We start from the raw sequence: 25,204 nt of genomic DNA on the forward strand, positions 1-25,204 counted from the left end.
GCGCTTGGTGTTAGACATGGGCTCGATACCATTTAAAAAGAAAAAAGAAAATAGAAAGTGAGATGTAGAAGAGAGAATGAGGGAGAGAAGATTTTGAGGGCTCCATCTAATTTGTTATTGTCAATTATTCTTGAATACATAACATAACATACGTCCCTATTTATAGGTGAATAAGACTAACGAAAAAATATATGAAAATGCAATAAATCAATGATACTAGTTGATATTGATTTACATAATAAACTAAATATGGTAGAGAATAAGCCATATTACCGTACGTACTAGAATATTATGAATATATTGATCTATAATAAGAATGGTAATATTCTAACAGCCATGTGAGCACCATGAATCTTGACTTAGGTGAATGATCATCGGGCTGTTTTCTCACACGCAAGGACATACATAAGTAGGTTTAATGTATTTTGACCAAAATGTACTTCAAAGTACTGCTACCTTAATATAACCTAAGATCAGTTCCCAAGTGTTTCTACATCGAGATTAATGTGTTTTTTTTTTTTTTTTTCTCAAAATCATGAGGAAGATAGACATCAATTTTGAGTAATGAATTCTTTGTGAGTTTATCACATAAGCATGTTGGGTTTAAATGTCTAGTATAAATATACCTGATGAGAACTTAAGACCACAAAAAACGTTAACCACTTTAGTTTATCATGAAGACGCAGAGATTTCATGCTATGGAAGGTAGGTACCAAGATCATTGAATAAAGATGCATACTGAATTTGGAGGCATACCCAAGAAGGATTTTCGTGGAGTCAATGGGGAACTTTATATTAAAGCACTATATGTTTGGTTGTAAGACTTAGCTAAGATCAACTCAGTTCAGTCTAATTTTAAATTAAGTCTAACATCTAAACACTTTTAAACTACTAAACTCATCTCAAGTCAAAATCTCCTCATACGTAGAATTTAACTCAACCATCTTTATACATGAAACTTAGAACTTTTTTTCAACTTCCCATAAATAGTACTATTAAACTCATTTTAACATTCAAACACATTTAAACTCATTTTAAATAGGCTTCACATAACTCACTCTACTTACTCAACTCATTACTATTCATAAAGAATTTAGCTTAACTCAGCTCAATTCAATATCCAAATACAGCCTTAGAGAGCCTTACGCAACAGTGTGGAATATATATTTTTTTTCTTGTGTTGGAATCTAGGGTCTTCATTTTGTGGCTGGATAAAGTTTGAACGTAAAAATTGCGCAGGCTAAATTATCTTGGTGAGGTAGGGCTAAAGATCACTAATTACTCGAGTGATAAATTGAGATCTAAATAACAACCATGACATGTGTTAAGTATCTTTACGTTGAAGAGCATGTTGATTTTTTTTATATCTTGAACTAAGGATTATGTATATATAGTTTTCTTTATTGAACTATTACATATAACATGTTAGATGAGATTAATTCAAATTATCTCAAGTGGAGTGAAATCTCCACAATTTCGGATCTTTGCTTGTTTCATGGCCCACATCAAATTGTTGAGATTACACATCCATGTCCATTAAGTGGCTATTAGAGTCTTACGAATAATTCAACATTTTAAGATCAAGAGTTTAAGAGGGTTGTTCTAAAAGATTGGAGAATAGAAGTTTCTATTTTTTCTTATTCACTCAGTGTTTAATTAATGTACGTGATAACTAGATAAATATGTTATTTTTAATACTCTTAACTAGTGAGATAGGGAACTTTATCTGTTAAATTAAGAGTATTAATCAAATGATATGTGCTAGCCCTCTTTGACATGTGAAATGACCATTTACATCTTAAAGCAATAAACTTTCGTGTATATGGCCTGAGTACTACTTTCTTCAATTAAATAGGTTGGCTGGTAAAATCCATGAGGTGTGGCCCAACACAGGAGTGCAGAACTGATCTGTTGGCTGGTAAAACCCATGAGCTGTGGCCCAACACAGGAGTGAAGAACTAATCTGTAAGTGACTTAAGCCCACAAAGCCCATGAGAGGAAACTTAAGCTGAGAAAGCCACGGGAAGATCTCACAACACCTAAGGGTTTTGGGACCACGGGCAGCAGAGGATGGGGCAGCTATGCACGATGGAAAAGCTTAAATCCGTGGAAAGGAGAGAGGATTCTGAGTATAAAAGGAAGAGGAACCTTCGAGAAGGGGGATTTGGGTTTTTCCATTTCATTTCTCTTGTCATTTCTTTCCCTTTTTTTTTTTTTTTTTCCAGACAGTTTCTTTTGAGCTTCTTTTAGGGTTTTTGCATATTAATCTTTTGCTAGTTTTGATGAAGATGTTTGGCTAAATTTATAGCCTGGGTTGCAGTGAAACTGTTCTTTGTGTTCTATCACTTGTTGGATTTTCTTTAGTTTTGATTGTTTACCTCACTTGGTCTGAAATCAATTTCTAAAGAGGAAAATATGATGAATTCTCTTGCTCTTAGTCTTGTTCTACTGTAGACACAAGGCACAACAGAACCTTGAATTAATCAAGGATTCCATCAGTCGAGTGTTAAATTTATCTTGGTGGAAGCTTAGTGAGTGTACTTGATTTTCGGTTTTGGCATAATTATGCTGAGTTCTTATTTTGGATACTCTATGTTATTAGCTCCTTGATTGAGTTAGTGAGTAGAGATTAATGCTGAGAAAACCGTGTAAGTGATGAACACCAAGGAGCTTTAAAAGCTGCAACCCAGATGTTTTCTCTATTGATCCTGTGAACCCTGCTAGTTGAACTGATGATTAACAATTCTGTTTTAGAACCACACCATTTTTATAAGTTAGATTTTACTTTGTATGATTTAATCCTTGTTTTAGAGCAAAATCATTGCCTTGAAAACAACCACAAATCCGCCATATATTCACTTGATAACAAACCCTTCACTGGGTGGAGACTTTTTTTTTTTTCTTTTCCAACTTGTTTTCAAAACAAAAGTCATAAAAATTCAAACAAAGAAAGTCACAGGATGTTCCTTCTGTAACATCATAGTTTTCCAAAAAGCTTTCTCAAGCATGTTGCTGGAATCACACTTGTCCCTATAGAAATGGCCTTGGGACTTCCTTATTATTACAACTGAACCACTTCTACACTTGGGAGTGATAATTTGGACCGAGTCAGTACGTAAGACTTTTATTTGAAGAATCTTCTGATGGGTGATTAATTAACTCCTCTATAAGTTATTTAAGTGCTTGCAGGTGATGTTAATGACAAAAATCATCCTACAGGTTGAAACGGGAGAAAGGGTCATTCCTGTCCCATAGAGGTAACCAAGGTCTCAATAAAGTGATCTGAAGTTCACGATGGTGGCTTAGGGCAAGGGTATAATGTTTGTACGTTCATCCATAATAATGAATAGAGAAATAATACAAAAAATATAAATAAAGAATGAGACACAAATTTACGTGGTTCGGCACATGGCTTACATCTATGGGTCATTTGGAGGGAAAATCCACTATGATGAGAGTATTTTACAAGCTCTCATGATCTCTCATATATCACTATACAATGAGGATTGAGACCCCTTTAGCCTAGAGAAGATAAAAAGAAATAGCATATCCTGTCGTGAGGTTGAAGAAGATATTTCTTTGTCTTCGTAGTAGTCGCTTAGAAGTCTAGAAGTCTCATTCCCTCAAATCTTACATCCCTTTTATTGAGGCTCTGTTAGTGGTTAGTGAGAAATTCAGCTTTATATGACATCATCTCCCTTTTCATGTTTGACCTACCTTTCTCCCTCTTTTGCTTTTCCTGGCCTTATCCTCTCCCTCTTTTTTCCTTTAGCTTCATGATGTTAGCTTTATCATGGCTTGGGCTTGGTGCATCTTGGGCTGGGCCTAATATATTTACCCCTAACAGATGCCCACAATTCTTAAGGCCACTTTGCTCAACAAGAAGGTCTTGAGAATCTTCAAGTCAACCACGATAGAGATAGTCTGTGGAAAACTATAGAAAAATAAATTTTGGGAGCTGGTCCCTGGTTTTTTGTTCGTTTGTGTTAAGCAATAAAGATCTTTGAGTGCAGAGCTCGGCTTAGAGAGATATGTAGAAGATGTGCTTGACCGCGCTAGGTGCAAGTGTGGAGATTGGCTTGGAGAGCTTGGCGGAAGATGACTCGACTATGCTAGGTGTGGGTTGGCTTAGAGAGCTAGGTAGGAGATGACTTGATTGCGCTAGGTACGAGCACGGAGCTCGGCTTGGAGAGCTAGGCGGGATATAGCTCGACTGCGATAGTTGTGAGTTCAGGGCTTGACTTTGAGAGCTAGGTGGGAGATGACTCGATCGCGTTCAATGTGAGCAAAGAGCTCGAGAAGGTTAGTGAAATTTGTAGAAGAGTCTTTGAGAATGGTGCTTTCGCGAAGTTTGTTTGTTTGTACAAACATTTGCCTGATAATCGAACGTTCAGATGTTTGCATGTGATCGTTTATCGTTATCAAAGAGTTTGTATTTGCTTGATTGTTTATGCTATTGTTGGTAGTAGTGGATTTTTTGCTCCTTAATGTGATTTTCTATTGCCATTTCCATTTTGGTATTGATGTTTAGAGTTTACTTCTAGTTACCTGTGCTAAAGTGATTGGGGAGTGCGTCGACCCCCTGGGTCCATCTTAGGCAGTTGCCGAGCTTGTCGACTCATTTTCAAAGGTAACCTGTGTGTAGTAGTTGTGGAGCTTAGAGGTTTGATCTTGAAGGTAACCTGTGCAAGGCGGTTGTAGAGCTCAGAGCCTTGTTCCCAGAGGTAACTCATTGGCTGTGATTGTGGCACGAGTATCAACACTCGACATTTGTTGAAGGAAACCTAGGCAAGAGCTAGCGGTGAGGAGAGATGAGACACTTAGAATAGGTGTTCCCTTCATAGAATAGGTGTTCCTTCATTGTTTGGGGGTGCGAGTGCGGAAGTTCGACTTAGATAACTGAGCAGGAGATGTGCTCAACTGTGCTAGGTGGCGAAGAGAGATGGGGCACTTTAGATAGGTGTTCCCTTATTTGTTTGTTGGTGCAAGAGTTGAGCTTCGGCTTATATAACTAGGTGGAAGATGAACTTGATCATGTTGGGTGGCAAGGAGAGATGGGAGACTTAGTGGAGGTGTTTCCTCCTTTGTTTGCCAATGCAATCAAGGAGTTTCAACTTTGATAACTAAGGGGAGATGGACTCGACCTTGTTGGGTGGCGATGAGAGATGAGACACTTAGGAGAGGTGTTCATTCTTTTATTCACAAGTGCGAGCACGTAGCTTTGGCTTAGATAATCAAGTGGGAGATGGACTTGACCGCATTGGGTGGTGAGGAGAGATAGGGCACAGAGCATTGACTTTGTTGGTGGAGATGCTCGCCTGCATTGAGAGGGCAACCTGTGTGCTCGTGTGGGGTTAGACCAGGCAGGAGACATGCTTGACCACATTGAAGGAGGCTAACCTAATTGCTCGAGTGTGGTTGAACCCTGCCAAAGATGTACTTGGTTGCGCTACTTTGGCAGGAGACAGAGCTTGATTGTGTTGTTGTTGTGAGAGGTGAATTCTAGACTGCACTAAAAAAGACAAACCGGTTAGTGCAGATAACCCAAATCGCAAGATTTAAAAACCTGAACCTTTTCACTAGAGTTTGGTGAAAGCTTGAGGCGCGTAGGTGAGGCCCACGAGTAGCCATGCTTTGGCAATGATGAAGGTCCAAGGTGCCTGTGATATTGAGAGGCCTATTTTAGAGCAATTCAACTGCTGTTTTTAATTTTTTCCAACTGAGATTGTTCGTTGGTGAATGATTTTGGCATGGTAGAGGTTGCCCATATCCTTGAGAGTAAATTTGTCGCGATGGAGATTGCTTTGCTAGCCCTGGTAGTGCTTAGTAGTCCAAATCATGGTAGGTGAACAAAATAGTTTTCTGTAAACAACAACTTATATATTTCATACAAACATTGTACAGGGGTTAAAGTGGCTAGTGCCTTATATTGTTTGTCATACTTATGATACGTGCTTGGCTCTTCCATCTCGTGCCCACCATAGGGGTGGCAAGATATAATGGGTGGGACTTGCCTACCTTGTAGTTGACAGGATGCCATGGTCGGGCAAGGGAGCTTGCCCACCATGTTGGTGACAAGATACCATGGGCAAGTAAGAGAGCCTGCCCTCTGTGTCCCTTGGGCACCATCCATCGGTGGCGAGTAAGGGAGCCTGCCCGCCGTATTGGCTGCTAAGTGCACAAAAAGTTGTGAGTTGCAGCAAGCAAACATTCAGCTCGAGTATGGTGGTAGTGTGTGTGGTGCTTGATCAGGTTTGGTGGAGTTGAGTTCACCGATGACATATGGGTCAAGGATTGCCATGGTCATAACAAAAACCGCCAACGATGCAATCTACTGTTACTATTGACCTCATTCGACCATGGGCGAGGAATGACCATGGGCTTACTCGCAGGGTGCGGCGAGACTAGAGCTTCTTGGTGAGGGTGGCGAGGGGCCTTTATGGCCGAGGATCTTTCTAGGCCTTGGAGTTTCCTAATGAGGGTGGTGAGGAGCTTGTGGCTGAGGAATGCTTCGTGGTCGGCCGAGCAACCCACTATGGCCAAGGTAGTCGTGGTCGAGGAACTTCATGTAGCTGGTAAACTCCTTGCACGTGGTGTACTGCGTGCATTGCCTTTGTGGATAGGAGCCACTTTGGCAGTGATAGAAAGGTCGGTGGTCCACATGGTGGCCACATGCAGACTCACCGGGCTTACGACTGGCCGGTGTTGACCCTTGGACGCAATACAATGTTATATGGCATATGAAAAGGTGAAGGGAATCTTATCTACTTATTCAGAGATGATTCCCTAAGCCAAAAAAATCATCATTCTCCCACTTCCGATATAGAGAATAAGTCAATCCCACATATGGTGCCAACTGTTAATAACAAAAATTCTCACATAGGTAACCCAAGTCTCTATGAAGCGGTCTGAAGTCCACAATGGCAGCTTGGGGCATCTATACAATGCTTGTATGTTCATCCATAGTAGTGAATAGAGAAATAATACATAAAATGTAAATAAAGGAGAGACACGGGTTTATGTGGTTCAGCACATAGCCTACGTTTATGTATTGTTTGGAGGAAAAATCTACTATGATGAGAATATTTTACAAGCTTTTATGGTTTCTCGTATCTTACTGTACAATGGGGGTCAATTGAGACTCCATTAACCTAGAGAAGATAAAAAGAAATGGTGTCTCCTATTATGAGATTGAAGAAGATATCTCTATATTTTCGTAGCAATTGCTTAAAAGTCTGAAAGTCCTCTTCCCTCATATCTCATATCCCTCTTATTGAGGCCTTATCAATGGTTGATAAGAAATTTAACTTTATGTCACTTCATTTCCAATTTCCCATTTTCATTTCAGACTTGACTTTCTCTTTCTATTGCCTTTTATGGTCTTATCCCTTCCCTCATATCTCATATCCCTCTTATTGAGGCCTTATCAATGGTTGATAAGAAATTTGACTTTATGTCACTTCATTCCCAATTTTCCATTTTCATTTCAGACCTGCCTTTCTCTTTCTATTGCCTTTTCTGGTCTTATCCCTTCCCTCCTTTTCCCTTTAGCTTCCCTTAGGTGGGTCTTCGACTAGTTTTGATATATTTACCCCCACAGACGAGGACTTAATTAACTAGCTAACTATTAAGATAATCAACTAGTGAAGAGTTATTTAACTGATGGTAACTTTTCCACCCATAATCATAACCCATGTGAAAGCTATCTTAGTTATGGTTTTTAACTCATTTACCAATTACACGTACACAACATTTAAATCGTTAATTTTTATAATGTTGTTCACCTCAAAAATGGCTCCGCAATTATTAGGTAATTAAAGGGATTAAGTGAGGAGGGGAACAAGTGCATGACAGCGATTAATTGACTGAACCATTGAGATATCTAGCACGACGAAATAGACCAAGTACAAGCCAGTTTCTCACCTGAACACACCGATCAGGCTATGTTCCAAAGTCCGTGCCCATGCATGCATAAATCCAAACAACTTCTTTCCACCATTGACTTTTTATTCGTTTTGTAGCAAATGTTTTCAAACACCCGCACGTCATAATTAATGGCTTGTCGGTTTTTTCTTGATCCAAATATCTGAACTGAAGAAATTTTACCTGTATCATTTAACAAAATATTTTATTTTATTTTATTTTATTTAAATATTATAATTATTTTAAATTATTTTATAAAATAAAATAAATAATTTAATTTTTTTAAATTAAAATAATTTTACAATTTAACATATCACATTAAACCACATCATATTATAAATTTAATTTTATATAATTTCTTTGTAATAATTTTTTTTTTTTCCAGACAAAGTCTTCAATGATATGCCGATGAAAAATCCTCGTTATATGGTCAAACCACATTACTTTGACCGCAAAAAAGTCTCTTCACATTATCAGAATGTTCTGCTATCGTTTTAAAAGAAAGGAAATCGATCGGGACTAGAGGCGTGGAAATGGAGAGGGAGACGATGAGTACTGCTCAAGTTATTGGCAAGAACGATGAAGTTCTGCTTCCAGGGTTTCGATTTCATCCTACTGATGAAGAGCTTGTTGGGTTTTATCTTCAAAACAAGGTGGAGAAGAAGCTTATTATCAATCTTGACCACCTCATCAAACAGATTAACATATACAATCACGATCCCTGGGATCTTCCAAGTATGATCTAGATTCATTTCTTTATTTTCTCTGCCACATCGAGTTTATATCCTTACAAGCAGGAAAATGTTCTTCTAAGCACATGATGTTTGTTTCCTTGTACATATTTATGCATAACTTTCTTTTGATATGTTCCCCTTTGTTTTTGATGGAGAAAATACAGAAGTTGGTAGGGTTGGAGAAAAGGAGGGTTATTTCTTCTGCAGAAGAGGAAGGAAGTATAAGAATAGCATAAGACCCAACAGGGTCACAGGATCTGGATTTTGGAAAGCCACAGGCATCGACAAGCCCATATATTCTGTTGATCAAGAACCTCGTGATCATGAATGCATTGGCCTTAAAAAATCATTAGTCTATTACAGAGGGAGTGCTGGAAAAGGCACCAAAACTGATTGGATGATGCATGAGTTCCGTCTCCCAGACAGCAAAAGCACCAACCCTAAGAACACAAGTACTCAAGAAGCTGTAAGATATTTTCATTAGACCTTACCATATTTATGCATTTATTTTGCAATCATATTGCTTTCCTAACAGAAACATTTCAATCTTTTGAGGGGTTGCAGGAAGTTTGGACACTTTGCCGGATTTTTAAGCGAGATGTTTCTAATAAAAAGTATGGATCAGAGTGGCGAAAGAACGAAATTTCTAAGCGAAGTACTCCGACTCATGATTCAAGCTCAATTACATGCAGTTCTGAGTCCAACAGCGGACACAAGTATTTGAGCTTTGGGGCGCCTTTTGCTACCATGGGAAATGATGGGAAGCCTTTCAGCGATTCGATAGAGGAAAAGAACATGCAGTTCCTTGCACGACAGCACAGCTTAAGTAGTACTGGTCAGGTCCCATATCTGTCCTCATGCTCAAGCTTTTCGAACCCAAAAGAAGAAGAAATTTTCAAAGAAGGAAACTGGGATGAGCTCATGCCAATGGTAGAATTTGCTGTTAACCCATCACTGCTATATAGTTTTAGGTAAAGGGTAGAAAAACACTAACGTTTCGTATAAATTTGTAGTAAATTTGTACCGACCTGCATGTTCCTCCAGATTTTCCTTATCTCGTGCATGAATTGCTGCATTTTTTCTTGCTTTCTATGTGAAACAGCAGACATAATAGCTAGCCGTCTAATTTGACTTCCCAGCTTCAAAAATTGAAAGTGGTTATAAATTAATTAGCTAGTTTGTCAATCGGATCACTTTAATTAGCAAACATTTATATACAACATGATTAATATTGTCTACATGATATGTCAAATAAACCTCGTACGTACGTGGTTTTATTTTTGCTTTTTAAGATTCAGTATGATAAATATTATAAAAAAGTGAGCTTTTGAAACAGTTTTATAATTTTTTAGGATCATTCTAGACAACATATATATAGCATTTGATAACCGAGCGAACTTGACCGAATCAATAAAATTAAATGATTTTGTTTTAATAATTTCTATTGAAAATTTTGAATTTTTTAGAATAAATTAAGTCAATTAGAAAGTTATTTCCATTTAAGAAAATGCAACAAATTGGAAAAAAAAAATCATTTTTATTCAATATGGACTTGTAGTAGTGAATACTAACTACCAAGTATCATTAATTTCCCTAACTATTTTTTAACCTTTGAACCAGTAACGTACGTCCCTTTTGCTGCCCATTATATATATATATATATATACACACACAGAACCCCTTTGGAACGGTCCGTCTGTTTCTAGGGGTTTAACAGCCCCCCAATAAAATGACACCACGTTAGCAATTCTATACAAAATATAGTAAGATGCATTACATCCGATAAAATCAAGACTGAAAATTTTCAAGTATTCCTGTGAAATCATGAAATTGTCTACTAATTTCCTTAAACAAATTGGTTAGATCTCAATATTATGATTATTAAATAAATCAAATACTTAAAATAAATAAAAAGTGTGTAACAACAAATCTTGGTTACGAAGGGAAACTCTTTAAGGTACTATTTAAAAGTAAAACCTTACAAGGCAGCCAAATCTAAAAAATTCAATTTTATTATTTGAAAATCAATTACAAGTAATCATCAATTACAAAATTTTTACAACTTAACTCTCTTATTTGCCCAAACAAATGACCCATTTGTCTTCTACCGCAGTAGTAGCTAGAACTTTTGGTAATATTCAAATATTGCATTTCTCTTGGAACTCCAGTAACTGAAATCTAATCAACGATCCTCAAAATTTGGAGCACGATCACACTCAATGAGAGATTAAAATATGAAAATTTTTCAAGGATTTTTCTCACCAAAATATGAACTAGAAAGTGTTCTAGAAAATATGTAAATTTGAATCTTTAACGATTTTCACCAATAGGATCCCTTAAATAAACAATCCGAAAAGAGTTCTAGTTTTAGTAGGATTCTATCGCGAAGATGTTTCTTGATGGATTGCTAACACTTCGCGATAACTCTTCTTTGTAATAAAAGATTTCTGTTCAACTTGTATTTTAGATAAGTGTAGATCTTTATGGACTCGAATTTCATATAAATAATTTATCTAAACAACCTTTATGACTTCTAGATGAACTCAATAATGTTATATATAAAGTCAATAATTATTTTACATTCATCTATAATTACAAACACAATGATAGGATAAACCTTATCATTTTAGTCACCTAATCCTATCCAAACTTATCAACTAAATCACCTAATCCTAGCCAAACTTTTACATCTACAAGCTCCCCTTTCGGCAGTTTGGTAACAAACTCTTGCATCTACAAAGACTCTTGAGCAATTAAATTCCTTGTTCAAGGATTCAGTTCGATAAAACAAAGCTCCTCGAAAATTCTAAAACTATTGCACAATGGTGTCGAAAGTTTTGTTGGCCACCAAGGTTTGTCACCTAGCAAAAACTATCGCCATAGGAGACCATGTCATCGTGAATGAATTTTTTTTAAAAAATAAATAGCAATCGCAGAGACCACCTTAGTAGATAACCATCTTTATTGAGTCGGTAGAAGGAGTGAGGAACACGAAAAAACCTTTATAAATAAATGGTAAAGAAAAGTTGAAGAATTGGACAATTGGGACAAGATGAAGAACGGTTGGAGATCTATTTCTCTATCCCAAGTTTCTCAAGCACAGAACTAGATTTTAGTCCCAAATTCGAAGAAGACCTTGAGGACAACAAGTGCTTTCTATCACAACAAACTAAGCTCATAGGAGATCTATTTCTCTATCAGTCCTATACCGTATTAGATTTTAGTCCCAAACTCAAACATGAAGCGCAAGTGCTATGTAAAGGTAGAGATGTCATAGGAAGACATCTAGAGAGGTGGCGCAAGGATGCAGCAGGCAACATCGTCTGCAAGCAAATCTACAACTGTCAAGGCTGCCTCTGCTTTGAGTACGACCACATCGTCCCCTTCTCGAAGGTTCTCTCTCTCTCTCTCTCTCTCTCTCTCATCATAATCTTTTGCATTCGAATGCATTTGTTTCTAGGTTTTTCTTCTTTCTTCTTAGTTTATTTGTCATTTCTAGAGAAGTTTTTGGGGATTAGTTTTTAGCTTCGCCTTGCAAATTTGAGCTTCTTGAGTTAAGTTTTGCAATGGGTTTATGAGTTTTGCTTTCAAAGGGGTAATGATATCAATGGTAAATGATTCAGTCATTACGAATTTCAGATGAAGTCCTCGTTTTTGTGCATTGCGGTCCCATTGTTAGCTAAATGGAATGCCTACATGGCAACCACCTATTGGAAGCTGTTTTATGGGAGAAATCAGTGCGATTGGGTAGAAGGTTTTCACACACACACACTAAAGCACATTTGTCTAGTTGGGTGAGACAAGTTTTTTAATAAAAAAATAATTTTTAACAAAAAAATTAATTAATATATAATTTAATGCATAAAAAAGAGTAAATTTGAGGAAATATCTTTGAATAATGATAAATTAGTGAAGTTTAGTAATTACATGTTTTGATAGATTAGAAAACAAAAATATTTGTTTTGTTGGACTCAAGAGGTAAATAAAATTTGGAGACAATTTGATGAACAATGCAAAATGTGAGACCCCAAAAATTAGTGTGTTTTAATTTTTTTATTAGCATTTTTATTATTTATTTTATTTTATTTTTATTTATTACTTTTTAGATTTGGTCCTTTTGTGTAGTGGGTTAGGATATGACTTTTTTTGTGTTGCCAGCAGTTTTGGGCCAAGAGGGTGGAAAATAAGCCCAACCCCACTTAAACACTACCATTTTAGCCAAGGGTGAAAACCCTATCTCATCTCCTACCTCCTACGCGCTGCACCCCCCCCCCCCCCTCCCCCCCCCAATCTCTCTCTCCCCTTTCTTCTTCCTATTGCAGAGAACCCTGCACACCTCTAGTAATTTAATTTAAGAACTCTTAAATATTTTCAAAAAATAAAGTTTCTAGTCGAAGTAAAAACAACCCAACTTAAATATTATGCTCAAATCTACTTCAAATGATGTAATAGTCCTTGTATTAAAATAAAGTCAAGCCCATTGTAAAAATTAGGGAAATTTCTTTGAGTCCAAAATTCGGGACCCAAAGTGTGGTGGATGGAGCCAGGCTGAAGGTGGTGTGTACAGCGGCTAGGAGTGGCTCGGCGAAGCTAACAACAATGAAATTGGGCTGACGCGAGGCTGGCTATGATGGAACAACAGACTTGGTGGTTGAGTCCTGCGGTTGGCTGGTGAGACGGCTGGAAAGTGGGAGTCAGCAAGGATACGTTCCACCGTCTCGGGTGGTGTGGTTGCTCGGCAATCCCTTTTGTGTAGGTGGCGGCATCCCATGATGGCTTCCAACTTGCCCAGTGTTGTCTTCCTTTGGCTTTCCTCTGTTTTTAATACTGAAAATAGAGTTTGTTTGGTCATGGATCATGGCCAAGGAAGAGATCATAGTAATACACGGTGGTGCTGTGACGACAGCATTAGATGACTAAGCTCTACTTTCGTGATGCTACTGCGTTGAGGTTGCCTCGGGTTTGGGCACAACTGACTTCGCTTGGTGGTTTTCGTGCATCTGAGATTGTGGACCTTGATGTTTGGTGGTCAAACGAAGGAGAAGCTCAGTGTGCAAGCTAGACAGGGTGGTTGCATGGCTGATTTAGGTGAGTCGAGCTTGTAGAGGTGATGGTTCATCGTTGCCGTGGGGAAGACATGGGTTGCTTGTTACAAAGCCATGTTTCTTAGCTAGTCATGGTGCACAACAGTGTGGGTGGTTTGCTTGTATCTTTTGGTTTGGATGGTTACCCCACCTCTTACCAATTTACAATACAAACAACGTTAAGTAAAACAACAAAAATTAACAGAAACCAAGAAAAATGGACATAAAAACAAAAATTGATATTAGATAGCCATTTAGATAATAAAGATAGATATATTATTAAATATTACTACATCTCTTTATCAGAATAAGTGATTGGCCATCTTCTCCCCCCACATAATCACTAAAAAAAAAGGTATTAGATAAATATAAATTCTATTCTAGTCAAGCGGTTGGTGCGTGCAACACACTTAATAAAATGTTTACACAGTATAATTTAATTTAGAAGATAAATTTTAAATTTTATCATTTAAATTATGTAAATAGTGTGCTATAAACATATATGGCAAAAAGAGAAAAAGGCAAAACATATAAGAATAAGAAAAAAAGAACAAAAACAAATATGAACTGTTAGGCCACTATAACAGATTTCATTTATTGTGACGGATGAAACCGTCACAAAAAATTAGAAAACTGTCACAGAAAGTTTTTGATGACAGTTTGAAATCATCCCCAAAATCGTCACAAAAAATGCATCATATAAAATATTTTGTGACAGTTTACTACACAATCATCACTAAAAAGTTTTTTGTAACGGTTCAAAATCTATCACGAGTTGCAACATTCGAACTTGAAGAAATCTTGTGATAGTCGAATTCCATCACAAAAAGTACATTTGAATGTCAATAATAACATTCGAATGTTCACCTAACTGATTAGCATTCAAACAATAGATATCTAACGTTTGATCTTTTTCATTCGTACGATCGAATTACACACGTTTGAACGTTTGTGATGTGACGTTTAAATTTTGATTTCACATGTTAATGGGAAATTGTTCAAACATCAAAGATTAAATGTTCGGATGGTTAGTAAATACTTTTGAATGCATCTTTTTAATTCATTCAAAAATTAAGAAATATTCGTTCAAACTTAACATAATAAGTTCAAACATTTGTGGAGCATATATGTTTGAATGTAATACCTTACATTTGAACGTATGTATCAGACGTTCATATAGTTATGTTCAAACATTGTTTTGAATGTAAAGGCAGGTTCGAACGTTTTTTATTTATATTCGAACATACTAATCAAAACTAATAATTTCATAAAATTAAATATCATTCAAATTGTATCATATTACACTACACATAGTATCATTTCATGAAAATGTTTTAGAAAATTGCAAAATTATACAATAAATGTTTTGAACAATGATAGGATTTATTTCTTTTTGTATCATCGCCCACGACGATCCTACTGCAGTGACATAACATGTTCTATCTGGATGAACCCTCTGTACTTATTCTTGAACTTCAATGCGTATGCTTTCCTTCTAGTCTTTTTGTTGCTCTTGTAAATGCATTTCTAAATCAGACTGTCAGGATAAAAGAGCCTCAAACTCCTATTGTCTCGACTTCATCTGCTCAAGCCATAACATACAACATAAGCTATAACACAAGCTATAACATATAAGAGCATCCCCATTCGGTTTTACATCCTCATCCCTATAATTTAACTCAAATACTCATTTCCTCAAATTTATCCCTAAAATTTGTTTATCTTCTAAAAATCTCCTACATCCCATTCTTCATCCCTATCTCTATTCTTTTAAATAATATTTCTCTATTCTTTTTTATTACTTTTTTCTCTTTCTTCCATTTACAATCTTAACTACTAACTCTTTTGTCTTATTATCTTTTTTTTAAAATATCACTTTCTACTAAATATTTATTTGAGATTTTGACTATCCAATACAGTATATTTTTTTTAAATTGAAATTCGTAGTATTAAAATAAAATTTTTTTATTAATTAGTGCATTTTCTAACGTGATGACAAATTTAATTAGATCCGGACTCAATATCTCTAATGAAAAACCGAAAGTCACGTATTGATGATAAAATTTTTTAATTGGATGCAACAGTAATATTTCTGCAACTTTTCTTCAACGGTAATATTTCCTGTCTTTTCTCAAACGGTAATATGTTTTATTTTTTCTCCAACGGTAATATTTTTTGTTTTTTCTCTAACGGTAATTTTTTTTATCTTTTCTCCAACGGTAACTTTTTTGTCTTCTCTCAAACGGTAACATTTTTACTCCTATGTGTAACGATAGGTGTAATTCCTCTATAAATATGCAAACTCAAGCCTCATTTCCTCTATACAAACCAAACTTCTATTGTATCCTTTGATCTCCTACTACTTTCATCAAATGGCTCGTACTTTCTTTCGCAAATTATTGACATACGTATCCTCTGAAGATGATAGCGATGTTCAAAACATGGAGGCGGATGGACAGTCATCGAGGCGACGTGGCAATAGCCAACGTCATAAGTTTATTCGACATGATCATGTTCAGGGACACGAGCGCCTATTTTGTGATTACTTTGCTGAAAATCCAATATATCCCTCGAATCTATTTCGAAGGAGATTTCGGATGAGTCGTCCTCTATTTCTTCGTATTCTAAATGAAGTAGAGTCTTACGACCCGTACTTCGTCCAGAGAAGAGATAATGCCGGCCGACTCGGTTTATCTTGTATGCAAAAAATCACCGCAGCACTTAGAATGCTGGAGTATGGGGTTACTGGAGATTTTATGGATGAATACATACGTATTGGTGAAAGCACCACAATGGAGAGCCTAAAAAAATTTACTGAGATAGTAGTAACTGTTTTTTCAGAAGAATATCTAAGGTCTCCAACTGCTAATGATATAGTCCGATTGCTTGCAGTTGGTGAACAACGAGGATTCCCAGGAATGCTGGGAAGCATTGATTGCATGCATTGGAAGTGGAAAAATTGTCCCGCAGCTTGGAAAGGTATGTACTCCGGCCACATCCATGAACCAACTATTATTTTAGAAGCAGTTGTTTCATATGATCTCTGGATATGGCATGCCTTTTTTGGTATGCTCGGTTCACATATCGATATTAATGTGCTAGAGAGATCTTTTATTTTTACGAAACTTGCCTAAGGGCGTGCTCCTCCAGTCAATTACACTATCAATGGCAACAACTATACTATGGGCTATTACCTTGCGGACGGTATTTATCCCAAGTGGCGAACTTTTGTGAAGACGATTCCATCACCACGTGGGAATAAGAAGAAAAATTTTGTGAAAGCACAAGAATCCGCAAGGAAAGATGTCGAGCGTGCATTCGGGGTACTTCAACAATGATTTGCTATCATTCGTGGACCTTCCCGAATGTTTAAAGTGAAGGAACTAACGAATATAATGAAAACATGTGTTATTCTACATAATATGATAATTGAAGACGAGCATGATGATAGTGAGTGTCTGAACATTAAATATGATCAACTTGATGATAATCTCACCGAATTGTTGCGCAATCATACAACTAAGTTTACGGACTTCATCCAGCGTCATCATGATATTAGAGACAGCTCGGCACATCATCAGCTTCAAGAAGATCTAATTGAACATCAATGGCTTTTATATTCACAACATTAGTCAGGGTTGCTTTAGATTTTATTATTTCCTTAATGTAATTGGTGACCTATGTTTAAGTTAATCGGAACTTGCATTTTTATTTCGTTATTGTTATCAATTTCCCGAATATATTAATGGTAATCAAGTTTGTTTCTGAAAATGTCATTGAGTCATTAATTGCACAACCCTATCATACTTCCCATATTATCAAATACAAAAAAGATTAATTACATGTATTTTTACACATATAATTGTTACAAACATAAAATAAGAAATCAAATACAAATAAATCAATCCAAATCGTCGAACCGACTGCGTCTCGCCATGACCTCCCTTTGGAGTTGCTGGAAAAACTCACGCTGCAATTCTGGCATGACACTCACATCCATCATCATAATGCGCTGATCTGATTCCTTTTTTGCGAGCTCCACTTTCTCAGCCTCCAACCGAAGCCGTTCGTCCTCTTGACATAATTTTCTGGCCTCCGTCTCCTTGTCATACGCCATCTTCTCGACTTTAAGACGAAAAAACTCTTTCTCCTGAGCGCGTGACTCCTCCAACAGAGTATACTTCATCTTCCTGAGTTGGAAGTTCTCCTCTGCATGCTGGCCTTGGGCCTTTCGTTTTCCTTTCTCAGCTTTCCTTCCAATTGGTCGGTCGGGCTCGATAACTTCATTCTCCATCACATGGTCGGCCTCGAGATCAAAAACTGAATCAACTGTAGCTCCAGAACATCGAGTTGGGGTCGGGGATGGGGACATCGTCTTCCTCCGCTTTGGATCCTCCTTTGTCGCGTGCCAAATCCACTTAGGTTGGTCATTCAACAGGTGCCAACAATGCTCGAACTGGAATGAGCATTTCTCTAGCGATTGGTACATAACCTTCACTTTGTCAAACTTGTAAGAGAAAAAGAAACCAATGTTAAATCAATAATTGTTGACAGAAATTGTTTGAGTAAAGGACTTTGGGATTTGATAATGTTACCTTGTCTTGCTCGGTCATGCCACTTTAATTTAACCCTTCAACTATTACTAGTTTCGCACAAAATTTATTTGTGGCCTTTTGGATCACCGGCCACCGGTGAATTAATGACTTTATTGTCCGCTCATTTGTGGTTTCTTTAAATTGTTGAAAGTACTCAAAAATTATTTCCCAAAGCTGGGAGTGTTTTTGATCTGTTCCCTGGATGGCATCAAGGTTACAATTTAGTCATGCGGAGACAAGTAACTTGTCTTCCTCGGGGGTGAAATTCGCTCCCTTCACTGATTTCCTAACGCCAATAGGCTCGTTAGAGGGTTGAGGTGGAGAGTCATCAAGGGTCACTGGAGATGTTCCACATTGCCCACCATAAGTGGGCTCGAGTTGAGGATCTTGACTTAGGAGGTTCGTGAAGTACATATGTCCACAGTCTTGTGAATCCATTGCTAAAAACGCATTGAAAATGTTAGAAACGAAATTCGGAAAGTTTAGGGTGTTAGTCCGGGTGGATGGCTCAGAAACCGTTTGGTATGATCTTGAAAAATTGGCCACCCACTGATGGCCAAAACAACCAGTTGCCAATACTTATTGGCCGTCCTGATTACCTAGCCATTGGGGAAATGACCATTAAATTTCCCGTATCTCCACAAACGGTTGTCATCATCACAGCCTTGTGGTTTAGTTTACACATAATATAACTCAATTAATCCATAATACCAAACAACATACAAAATAAAATAATCCTAAATACGAGCATCCCCATCTGGTTCTACATCCATATTAAATATATAAATAATTAAAAAGGCTCAGAATGGTGTAAATATTGACACCATGTGTAAGCAAGGAGCCCAACATCGAATGGCTGCAAAATCTCACCCGAACCCCGATTGCCTTTTGTGGAAAGTACCACAAACTGCAATATGGCAATTCGGGTGAGAATTACCCCGCCATATCGATGGGGGCCCATACACACTTCTGACATAACCCGCACTATAACACCATCATCACAGCCTAATATAAACCCTCTCCCCTGCGAGATACGCAACACTGCAAATGACCCATAATTGAATATCAAAATGAGCAAACTATTTTATTCCAAGGACAGTTGCAATATTCCATCAATTCAAGCATAAAGTTATGAGCATGTTGGGCTATTAATACCTTCCATAATATAGAGTTATGTGGAGAGAAATTTCACTCTCTAATTATATTAAAAAATAGGAGTCCGAAAGCCCAAAAAATGCATTTTCCAAACACAAGTTCTTAATAACAAACAAGAGCAAGAGACTAAATTAAAGGGGCCGAATACAGCATGTTAAAGGACCAAGAGCAAGTTCTTAATAGCAGCATGTTATTGGAGCACCAATAAAAATCCATCAATTCAAGATTACACATAAAAAGCATTCTTTCATTTCCAACAAGATTTAATAAAAGTATGATCAACTATTATATATGTGATAAAGATCAAATGTCCACCACGTATGGAATTAATCCATTCAAGTCTCTAATCAGAGATAAAAATTAAAATCTAGAAAGTAGTTGTAGTGGAATTAATTGTCTTCTCAAATAATCACAGGTTACAAAGATTGCATAATGTATTTTTATAAATTGCATAATGAAAACATAATTTAGAAGATAGATCCGAAATTCATCAAGCAAAGATGTTCACAGCAACTGAAAACCAATCTTGGATCACCAAAGATTCAAAATCATAAATCTATTCTGGCCCACCAAACAATACATGTGAGCTAGATAATCATCACAGGAAAAGAGTATACATTTTCACAGCAACCAAACAATAGCCAAAGGAAAATATGACAGAAACATCATGAATGATTTTCGGGGTTCCCAAACAATCACAGAAGGAAAAACAGGACAGCAAACATTTTTTGAAATTCGCACCAACCAAACAGGGGCACCATTCATCAAAACGCAAGCCAGACCTCATTTGGTTTCACAGCAACCAAACGGGTTACTCAAGAAAATATGACACCATGCCCGGTTCACATTTTCACAGCAACCAAACGGGTTGCTCAGGAAAAAATCAAAGCAAAGGTCCAGTCTATTTTCACAGCAACCAAACAGGTAACTCAAGAAAAAAGTTCCCTTCACCGAACAGAAATTTTCACAGCAACCAAACAGGTAACCCAGGGAAATAGCCACAAGAAAACCTTATGACTTTTCACACCAACCAAACATTGGTTCCAAAGCATTAGATGTTTCATCATCAAGAAACACGCAAGAAATTAACAGGGGTGAGAAAATGAGAAGAAAAATACCGATTTCCTAGCAGGAGAGGCGATTATTGGAGCACCAACCGTCGAGAGGGATGAACGCGGGATAGGATAGGGAAATGGGATTTAGGGATGTACAGTAGGTCCCCAAAGATGGGGATTTTCTGTACACCCTGAAAATTAGAACCCCATTTTAGGGAACCGGATGGAGGGAGGGTTTTAGAGAAAACCCTAAAACTTTCAACAAATAATAGGGAAACGGGGGGGATGGGGAACCGAATGGGGATGCTCTAAGCTAGGTTGTGCTTTACATTATTGATTCTGAAGAAATTTAGTTGTAATTTATTCATGCAATATAACACACAAACTATAACATATAGCTATAACACAAGCTATAACATATAAGCTAAACATTATTGATTCTAAAAAAAATTTGTTGTAATTTATTCATGCAATGTCACACACAAACTATAACATATAGCTATAACACAAGCTATAACATATAAACTAAGTTGTGCTTTATATTATTTGATTTCAAAGAAATTTAGTTGCAATTTAAGTTTTACTATGATGCTAAACTTCGTCAAAACTCTTAGTAAGAACTTCATAGTTGGGTCTTTACTAAGGATTCCGAAGAAATTTAATATGTCTTGTTCTAAGTTTAATATATACTAATGTGTGGATTTAATCTTAGTAGTTTTTCTCAATTAGTTATTTGTTTTATTTGTTATTTTTTTAATTTCCTAGCATTTTAAAGTGGCCATTATTTTTTTTTTCATAAATTAAATTAGATATGGATAGTTGATATTTTTAATAGTTCCTCTTTGGACCAGTGAATCCTATAAGGGGAGTTTATCGAATACCAATAACAAAATGAAACATCATCTGAGTACATGGTTTTAGGCTAAACCTGGCCACACCATAGAAATGGCATCCCCTTTATAGAAATAGCCAGCCGTGCCTCCACGATTTCATCCCTTCCCTTCAAACGCAAATATCCAACAACACGATTTACAGATGAATTGGCTTAACGTTGTACCGGTGGAGGAGCAACCCAACTGCAAATCTAGACCGACAAACCCACAATAGTAAGATATTATTGAAATGCAAACACAATCCAAATTACCAAAACTAAAATAGGCAAAAAAAGAATGTGAACAAAAAATAATTCCGGTGTTCAATTGCTACCTGCTATAATTTCTCTAGGAATTTAAAGTATTAGATTGGTGTGACTATAGATTGATCAGCAATCAGTTTGTTATGTTATAGACTGCCAATCCAAAATGCCTCCTCCTGCAAGGATAAAATTTAGATATTACTTTGTGCCATGAATACCACAAAACCAAACTTCTAAGCAACAAAAATTTAAATGACATACAAAATCTGAAACAGAATGCAAGCACATAATCGAACAACCTAGTGACCTCCAACATACCTCATCAAGCACGGGATCAATAAGATTTGAGAAAAAATTCAAGATCTTGACCCCTGGAGTTTTGTTCTCAAGGACATTTCGCAGGGGGTAGGTTTTGTTCGCAGAGACATTTCGACCCTTGGAGTTTTTTCTTTCCTCTTCAATACACCCCACCATTGAGAATGTGTGTATCCCACGTGGCATGCTACCGTGGTTGCCGTTGTTTGGAGAATAACGTATACACTTGTTTGAAGTTATTTACTTTATACTAATGTGTAGATTTAATCTTACTATTTTTTCTTAATTGGTTATTTGTTTTATTTGTTATGATTTTAATTTCCTAGCGTTTTAAAGTGGCAATTATTTTTTATTTAGCAATCTAAGATTTAGATTTAAACTTGCCAATTTTTTTTTCTTTTTCATTTTTCTATACATTGGAAATGTGTTGGTTATTTGTGTGGTTATGTACTAAAATTAAATATGTGATTTAAGTTTATATTTACTCTTGTCTAAGTTTGATATGAGTTGGTTAATTGGTTAATTGTTTCTAACAATTCCAAATCAACACAAATCATTACACATGCATGTTTAAATTCCACAAACCATAACACATGCATATTTAAACAACACAAATCACAACACATGCATATTTAAAAACACAATTCATAACACATGCATATTTAAATTCCACAAATCACAACACATGCATATTTAAATTTCACAAATCATAGCATTTTGTTTGACTAGTGATGGAAAAACTACAGGAGATGTGGGAGAACTTCCAGTTGAACAAGGAAGAAGGTGAGGCTATTGATATTGAGGGGGAGGGAAGTATTGAGGTGTTGCGAAAGGGTGACCGTAGCTTGATTAGAAAGATATGGGCAGATAGGGTGATTAGGAAAAACATAGTTGAAAATACCATGGCTAAGGTGTGGAAGCTAAGTAAACTTGCAATATTTAATATTTACAGAAATGGGACAGAATGCTTTTATTATCACGTTTGCTGCCCATGCAGATAAGAATCAGGTGGAGAGTGGGAGGCCATGGTTATTCGACAGCAATATGTTTGTAATGAATGCTTTTGATGGGTATTCCCCATTGAGTAAGATGTCCTTTGATACGGCAGCCATGTGGGTCCAATTTCATAATCTGCCTTTGGTAAGGATGTCCAAAGAGTGTGGGGTGTAGCTAGGAACTTCTATAGGGGTGGTGGAGGAAGTGGAGGTGGATGTGGATGATGTGGGGTGGGGAATGTATCTTCGAGTCAAAGTATTACTGGATTTGAAGAAGCCTCTGGCCAGGGGTCGAACAATAAAGTTGCAAGGGGTGAAAACAGGGTTCCGATAACATATGAGAAGCTGCCGCACTTCTATATGCGATGTGGTAGAATTATCCACGACGGTGTAGAGTGCCAAAAACCTACTGTTAGGGATGTTAAGAGTAAACAGTTTAGAAGCTGGCTTCGAGTGGATGGAGGAGGTCGTCAATTTCGGGTTAATTCTCAGCGGGGGAATAACTCAATAGGGAAGATCAACCAATCAGAGACAGGGCAACCAATAGCAGCAGAAGATGGAGAGAAGATGGCAGTTAATTTGAATGGTAACGATGCTGAATTCTTGGAGCATTCGCTAATGGGTAGCGAGTTTTTAGGCAACGTTGTAGAAGGAGATCGGGAGGATCTTTTTCAAAATTTAAATAAGGATAAGGGGGGGGGGTTGGTTGATGAGGAAGGCCTTTATGAACATGATCAATCACTGAAGGATAGGATTGATTTTGGTATGTCTGTTACGCAGAATTTGAAAGGTGGCAGTTTTAACGGAAATTTGAATGTTGTCCACGTAGATACTACTTTGGTAGGTGAATTAGAGGCCTTCACAGAGAAGGTCTTCTCGGACTACTTGGAAAAAACATGCTCGAAACTCAGGCACGAGAACTACTACTCAAGCTGTGAGTGCATGCAAGAAACATCAATTAGAGGGTGGGAGTAGGATAAGCTCATTCCATGAAGGGAAGAAGAGGACTAAGTTGACAGGGGTGGCAGTAGGGGTGACAGGAAGTTTTATAGGAAATATGAGTAAAGGCATTGATCAAGATAATGTGAAATCGGCAGAAGCTGTTGAACAACCCTGTCGAACCCAATGATTCTCCTCAGTTGGAACTCTCGTGGGCTTGGGAACCTACAGGGAGTTCGAGCTCTCTTTGAGTTAGATAGGGAGGAAGGTCTCAAGGTCATGTTTTTATAAGAGACTAGGTTACATGAGAAGGATATGGAGAAACTTAAGTATAGTTAGGGTATGAGAATTGTTTGGCAGTAAGTAGTGAGGGGAGGAGTGGAGGACTTGCTCTTTTGTGGAGAAATGATGTTAGTTTGGCTATTAAAAATTATTCTAAGAGTCGCATTCATGCATCTATCCAGGATTCTTCTATTGACTATGAACCTTGGTATTTTACTAGGGTGTATGGTCAACCTGAGACTAGTAGGCGACATTAAACTTTGAGTCTTTTACGATCTTTACAAGTTCCAAGTGATCAAGGATGGCTTTTGATGAGAGATTTCAATGAGTTGTTAAGTATTAATGACAACAGTGGTGGAAGAGACATAACAGATAAATAGATGTAGGATTTTGGTGAAGTACTTGATGATTGTGAGTTGTTGGACCTAGAATATCACAAGAATCCTTTCACCTGGTGTAATAAGAAGGAACCTGATCAAAGCATAAGTGAAAGATTGGATCGAGGACTGGCTAATCTCAAGTGGAAATCCTTTTATCCTATGGCTAGTGTTAGTCGTGGTAGTGTGGCATATTCTGATCATGTGCAAATTAAGTTGCAACTGCAATATGACAGACATCAAAGGAGGGGGAAGAGGCTATTTCGTTTTGAGGCAATGTGGGTGGAGGATAGGACCTATAAAACAATTATAGAGAATCCTTGGTTAGGCACCTCTGGGGAGAGAACTATGGAGGGGGTAATGAGACAAATTAAAAGCTATGGCGAACAGCTAGAAAGGTGGAACAAAAACAGCTTTGGCTATGTGTAGAAATAGCTAAGAAAGGCAAAGTTGCATTTGCAAAGGATTGAGGATTCTGATCATAGGGGTCATAGGAGAGATGAATTGAAAAGGGTTAGAATTGAGGTTCAGAAATGGTTGGAAAGACAGGAGATCATGTGGAAACAAAGGTCAAGGGCTTTATGGTTGACTAAGAGGGATCGAAATACTAGTTTT

At 37.1% G+C, this 25,204-nt stretch overlaps 1 protein-coding gene and 1 long non-coding RNA gene across 2 annotated transcripts; one reads left to right on the forward strand and one right to left on the reverse strand.

Annotated features, from left to right (window-relative positions):
* The first annotated feature begins 8,422 nt into the window (after positions 1-8,422).
* Positions 8,423-9,711, forward strand: LOC122276733 (transcription factor JUNGBRUNNEN 1-like). Its single transcript, XM_043086645.1, has 3 exons — positions 8,423-8,658; positions 8,822-9,123; positions 9,222-9,711. Exons 1-3 carry the CDS (start codon positions 8,457-8,459, stop codon positions 9,630-9,632), a joined length of 915 nt encoding a protein of 304 aa, XP_042942579.1. The 5' UTR covers positions 8,423-8,456; the 3' UTR covers positions 9,633-9,711.
* Positions 9,712-21,480: 11,769 nt separating this feature from the next.
* On the reverse strand, positions 21,481-22,130 carry LOC122275877. The gene is made up of 3 exons (XR_006228713.1): positions 22,000-22,130; positions 21,753-21,857; positions 21,481-21,630 (listed from the first exon to the last, which is right to left on the reverse strand). It is a non-coding gene; the product is annotated as an uncharacterized LOC122275877 (long non-coding RNA).
* Positions 22,131-25,204: the final 3,074 nt, after the last annotated feature.

This window comes from Carya illinoinensis, chromosome 9 (assembly GCF_018687715.1).
Source record: "Carya illinoinensis cultivar Pawnee chromosome 9, C.illinoinensisPawnee_v1, whole genome shotgun sequence".
Classification (NCBI taxonomy): domain Eukaryota; kingdom Viridiplantae; phylum Streptophyta; class Magnoliopsida; order Fagales; family Juglandaceae; genus Carya; species Carya illinoinensis.

Coding starts and splice junctions, on each gene's coding strand:
- LOC122276733 (XM_043086645.1), top strand. CDS start 8,457: ATGGAGAGGGAGACGATGAGTACTGCTCAAGTTATTGGCAAGAACGAT. Junction 8,659..8,821: donor CGATCCCTGGGATCTTCCAA/GTATGATCTAGA, acceptor GAGAAAATACAG/AAGTTGGTAGGGTTGGAGAA. Junction 9,124..9,221: donor ACACAAGTACTCAAGAAGCT/GTAAGATATTTT, acceptor GAGGGGTTGCAG/GAAGTTTGGACACTTTGCCG.